The sequence below is a fragment of the Mauremys mutica genome, chromosome 2 (genome assembly GCF_020497125.1).
Source record: "Mauremys mutica isolate MM-2020 ecotype Southern chromosome 2, ASM2049712v1, whole genome shotgun sequence".
NCBI classification, from domain to species: domain Eukaryota; kingdom Metazoa; phylum Chordata; order Testudines; family Geoemydidae; genus Mauremys; species Mauremys mutica.
In genome coordinates, this window is record NC_059073.1 from 148,241,962 (window position 1) to 148,247,343 (window position 5,382).

Below are 5,382 nucleotides of genomic sequence, written 5' to 3' on the forward strand. Positions count from 1 at the left end.
GGCTCTGTGCTCGGCTGGGGGCTCATCTGGGCCGACAAACTAGAGCAGCTCACAGTCGGATTTGTCCTCACACTCCCCTGTGGGGCAGGCCAGGCTGGTGTCCCCATTGGGCGGGTGGGAATTGAGGCCTGGAGAGGCTAAGTGACTTGCTCAGGGACACACAGAGTCTGAAGCGGATAGGGACTCAAACCAGGTCTCCTACGTGTGAGGCTAGTGTGCTAATCATTGCGCCATACTTCCCTGTCCTCCATGCCCCCTCCCCCCTGACACTGCACTCACCCTCCAGTCGCCCACAGGAGTGACAGTGCAGTGGGCGGGGAGTGGGTGCCGTGGGCACAGGGTATAGACAGATACAGAGATGGGCTGGGGAGGGAAGAAGCCAGCCCATGCCACCTGCCCCCTGGGGAGTGACAGCCGAGACCTCCTGGCAGACAAACTCCAGCAGTGCTCTTACTGGCAGGACAAGCTGGCTAAGCGCTGGGAGAGCCTGAACCCCCAGGTGTGTGTCAGGGGCGGGCCCAGCCCCTTCCTCCACCTGCCCCCGCCCTTACTCAAGGGATCTCCCCCCGGTGCTGTGACCCTTGCGGCACTGCGCAAGCCAGTCTTGGGGAGTGGCTCCTCCAGCTGGGTGCCAAGGTGCAGGAGGGCACCACCATGGACAAGGCAGGCTGGCATCCCTCCACTCCCCCCACCCTTTGCATCCACACTGCCACCTCTCCAAAGAGGCCCAGGGGCCAGTGGCCCTCCCAGGCTGGAGAAGCAGCTCTGGCTTGAACCATTCTCTGCCCCCAGACTGGAGTGTTACTCTGTAGCCAGGTCCTGGGCCCAGCTCCCTCTTCCAGGCGGCTCCAACAGCCAAGGTCACAAGGCTGCCCAGCTCCGGGCTATTTCTGTCCTGGAACCGTGAGGGAGCCCCTGGCCTGGCTGTTACTGGAGCCTGGGAAGAAGTGGGGGGGGGGAAAGGGGGACCTGCCCTCCCAGCAGCACCATAACTGGCTGCCTGCAACTGTCTATCTGCCCCAGAGTGGGTGCTGATTGGGCTGGCGGGATATAAAAGGGGCACACAGGGCCATGGGGAGGTGCTGTTGCAGCTGCCAGAGCTGGGCTCTCCGGGCACGCTGCCCTCCCTGCTCTGAAGATGTCGACCCATCGGCTGGTGATCGTGCGCCACGGCGAAAGCACCTGGAACCAGGAGAACCGCTTCTGCGGCTGGTTCGACGCTGACCTGAGCGAGAAGGGGGCAGAGGAGGCGCGGCGTGGGGCCCAGGCCCTCCGGGAGGCAGGCTACGAGTTCGACATCTGCTACACCTCGGTGCTCAAGAGGGCCATCCGCACCCTCTGGGCCATCCTGGATGGCATCGACCAGATGTGGCTGCCCGTGGTGCGCACCTGGCACCTCAATGAGCGCCACTACGGGGGCCTGACCGGCCTCAACAAGGCTGAGACTGCCGCCCGGCATGGCGAGGAGCAGGTGAAGATCTGGCGGCGCTCCTACGACATTCCCCCTCCCCCCATGGACGAGCAGCACCCCTACTACCAGGTCATCAGCAAGGTGAGTGCCAGCCGGGCACCCCGGGGAGGGGCAACCAAGCACCTGGGTTGGCGGGGAGGGGGACTGTGGGGGTTGCTAGCTGGGCACCCAGGAAAGGAGGGGTGGGGGTGCTAGCCGGGTCCCCTGGGGGCTGGGTGGGAGGGGAGAGACAGAGGGAGTGCCAGCTGGGGTTCTGTGAGGTGGGTGAGTTCCAGATGAGGGGCCAGTGAGTGCCAGCCTGATGTCTTGCTCAGCATCCTGGGGGGAAGATGGGGAGGGTGCCCAGCCTGGTACCCCAGGCAGGGCCAGCACAACCCATTAGGCAACCTAGGCGGTAGCCTAGGGTGCTAACATTTGGGGGGCGGCAACCGTGGCGGCTGGATCTTTGGCCGCCCCGATTGGGGCGGCATTTCGGGGGGGACCTTCTGCCGCCTAGGGCAACAAAAAAGCTGGCAGCATTCCTGACCCCAGAGGAGGGCTAGGGGGTGCCCAGCCAGCTGCACTGGGGCGGGGTGGCACCGGGAGAGGCAGACGGAAGCATCCGCTTCCCGGCAGGCTGACACCCCTGGCAGGGCCAGCAGGTGCTGGGGTGTTGCTGAGTCAGTGCTCGGGGGGAGGGTTTGCTGGGGTAGCACAGGGCTTTTTGCTAAGCAAACAAGGATCTGGGGAGCAATGGAGGCGTAGGTACAGGAGGGCACATGCTCACCCAGCGCTGGCCCCCAGGCCTCTCCCTCCCAGGACATGGGAGAGGCCGGATCAGGGTTCAGAGAGATGCCTGAGGCTCTCACCAAGCAGCTGGGCTGGTGCAGCTGCTGCCTGACCTCTCCCGGCACAGACACTGGGTCTGTGGCACGAAGCCCCCACCCAGCCGGTGGGCACAGGGCCTTCAGGATGGGCATCAGCCCTGTGGCTGCTGGCAAAGCTCTCTGGGGCAGCCCCCCAGAATCCCCATCTCAGTGCTGGGGGGCATCAGGCTGGGGAGACCCCCACCCCTTGGGCAAGATGGTCAGGCTGATCCATTGTTCTCGATCACAGCTGGATGGGGTTGGGCTGACAGTGGAGTCCCTGTGCATGGCCTCGCAGCCCTTCCCTCCCCCGCTCCCCCCCCACACACAGGAGGGGTGATGGCTCCAGCCAGCCCGCCTGTCCCTGCAGGGTAAATAGTCTGCTAGGGCCATTGTCTGGCTAATCCCTGCTGTGAGGTGGGGAGGGGGAGGAACTAGGATCCCACCCTGCCAGAAGCCGCCAGGCCGGATCTGCCTCTGGGAGCGAAGCTAGGGACAGGGTGATACAGGCCCCGGGGTGCCAATCTGGGTGGGAGGTTTGGGTGCCTTGCGTGGTGGGGGAGGGCAGCTCATACACTGTGGGACAGGGCTAGCGAGGAGACCCCGGTAATCCAGCCCCTTCAAGCAACAGGCTCACGCTGGGTTCTGGGCTGAGCCCAGCTTTGGTTCTGATTAGAAACCCCTGGCCCCCCAGTCTCCTGCCTCTGGCTGAGCCCCAGGAGGGCTGGGGGGCAGGGGCCTGTTCCCCTCCCATGTTAAAATGTTCGTTGTTACCCAGGTGTCCAGCCCGATTGTGTCCCCCCCCGCATCTGCCCCTGGGCTGGAGACCCTGGGGGAGGGGGTAGTGGGGCTTGTGTCCCTAGCGCTACCTGGGTGTCTCCCCTGCCCCCTAGGAGAGGCGCTACGCAGGCCTGAAGCCCGGGGAGCTGCCCACGTGTGAGAGCCTCAAAGACACCATCGCCCGCGCCCTGCCCTTCTGGAACGAGGAGATCGTCCCCCAGATCAAAGCCGGCAAGAGGGTGCTGATCGCCGCCCACGGGAACAGCCTGCGCGGCATCGTCAAGCACCTGGAGGGTACGGCCCCCTGACGAGTGACCTTTAGTTGGGCCAGGTGCCAGGCCCCATGCTCTCCTAGCTATGCGCCCTTTGTAAGGTCCCCAGGGCTCGTTCCCTCTAGCCTTGGCGTCTGCTCCTGGGGACATGGGGGCCAAACTGGTCCCCATCTGCCTGCTGGAAATTCCCTGCCTGTCACCTTGCTCTGGGGGAGAGAGGGTCCCCAGGGTGATTAGCAGGGCTGCCAGCGAGCTGTGGGGGCTGGTTTCCCAGCCAGCGGGCAGGAGACTGCTCTGGCAGGGGGCCTGGCGAGGAAGGGGGGCAGGGAGTGCCAGGAAAGGAGCTGCAGTGCGACTAGAAGGGACCCAGCAGGGAGGTGCCCCCAAACTCCTCCCCTCCCCCTGATTTGGTTAAAGGCTCTAAGCCTCTTAGCCAGCTGGGATGGGCTGTAGGGGCAGCAGGTCTTATCCACCCTGGGACCTGTAGCTAGAGATGGGCTAGGTCTAATATGGGCATCAGGAGTCTGGGGGGCAACTCCTCCACCCCCTCTGTGTCTCAGTTTCCCCCACTGTATCATGAGGCTGACGGTCTGGGGCTGGGAGGTCTGATCAGCGGGCAGGTGAGGACCCTGGTGCAGCACCCGCAGTGAGCGACTCCCAGCTCCGGCGCAGGTGCAGCCCGGGATGGGTATGCCGCGTATCCGAGGCCCAAGTGAGCCTCGTGGGGCAGGGGGGAGTAGGAGCTGGCAGCTCCATGACCGGCTGCCGCAGAAGGTTGTTGCTATTTTGAGGCGGGCGTCACATTTCAAGGCTCTGGGAGGGGTCTGGTTTCCACGCTGACCAGCCTCCCCCTCCAGTTCTGAGGCTGGGATTCGGTTTCCCTGGCCTCTGTGAGCCCCCACCCTAAAGGTCACTGAGGGAGTCCAAGGAGCTTTTTCAGATGCAAGTGGATGGAGCTGCAGGACCCAGCCTGTGAGCTGTGAGGCAGCTCCTCAGGGGACTCCCCACAGCGCCCCCCTGCTGGGAGAGGCTGGGGCTGAAGTAACTGGGAACTACCTCCGCAACCAGTGCCCTGGCCCACCCCCACAGCGCCCCCTGCTGGGAGAGGCCGGGGCTGGAGTAGCCGGAAGCTGTCCCCACAGCCAGTGCCCTGCCCTGCTCCCCACAGTGCCCCCTCCTGGGACAGGCTGGGGCTGGAGTGGCACTCCCCCCACAGCTGGCACTGCCATCTCACTGGCTGTGTTTCTGCCTCTGCCAGCAGGAGGCGCTGTAACTTTGTTGCTGTGCAGTGGGCCGGTCTGACCATCCTCCGTCCCCCCCCCCGCCCCCCCCCGGCTCTCCCCACAGGGATGTCTGACGCCGCCATCATGGAGCTGAACTTGCCGACCGGGATCCCCATCGTGTACGAGCTGGACGGGAGCCTGAAGCCCACCAAGCCCATGCAGTTCCTGGGTGATGAGGAGACCGTGCGCAAGGCCATGGAGGCTGTGGCTGCCCAGGGCAAGGTCCAGAAGTGAGGGGGAGGGAGAGCAGCTAGGGCAATAAACCCGTGAAACCCAACTGAGTGAGTGCAGTGCGGGCATGGGGGCCCTCGGGGCCTGATGCAGCGTGTGGAACGGGGGCCTCAGGGCCTGGAACAGCTCGGGGGGGGTATGTAGTCCAGTGGCGGGGGGCTGGGGCCAGGCACAGCTTGTGGGGGGTAATGTAGCCCAGTGGTGGGGGGCTGCGGCCTGACACAGCCTGGGGGGGGGGGTATGTAGCCCAGTGGTTGGGGGCTGGGGCCAGGCACAGCCTGAGGGGGGTAATGTAGCCCAGTGGTGGGGGGCTGCGGCCTGACACAGCCTGGGGGGGGGGTATGTAGCCCAGTGGTTGGGGGCTGGGGCCAGGCACAGCCTGAGGGGGGTAATGTAGCTCAGTGGCGGGGGGGCTGGGGCCAGGCACAGCCTGGGGGGGGTAATGTAGCCCAGTGGCGGGGGGGCTGGGGCCAGGCACAGCCTGGGGGGGTATGTAGCCC

The 5,382-nt window shown here is 65.3% G+C and overlaps 1 protein-coding gene across 1 annotated transcript; it reads left to right on the forward strand.

Annotated features, from left to right (window-relative positions):
• The first annotated feature begins 1,079 nt into the window (after positions 1-1,079).
• LOC123364570 (phosphoglycerate mutase 2) lies at positions 1,080-4,912 on the forward strand. Its single transcript, XM_045006798.1, has 3 exons — positions 1,080-1,552; positions 3,210-3,390; positions 4,716-4,912. The coding sequence occupies exons 1-3, from the start codon at positions 1,139-1,141 to the stop codon at positions 4,883-4,885; spliced, it is 765 nt and encodes a 254-aa protein (XP_044862733.1). The 5' UTR covers positions 1,080-1,138; the 3' UTR covers positions 4,886-4,912.
• The last annotated feature ends 470 nt before the right edge of the window (positions 4,913-5,382 follow it).

Bases quoted from the DNA above. Each gene is read 5' to 3' on its own strand.
- LOC123364570 (XM_045006798.1), top strand. From the start codon at position 1,139: ATGTCGACCCATCGGCTGGTGATCGTGCGCCACGGCGAAAGCACCTGG. The intron at 1,553-3,209 runs GTGAGTGCCAGC...CCTGCCCCCTAG, and splicing joins ACTACCAGGTCATCAGCAAG to GAGAGGCGCTACGCAGGCCT. The intron at 3,391-4,715 runs GTACGGCCCCCT...CTCTCCCCACAG, and splicing joins CATCGTCAAGCACCTGGAGG to GGATGTCTGACGCCGCCATC.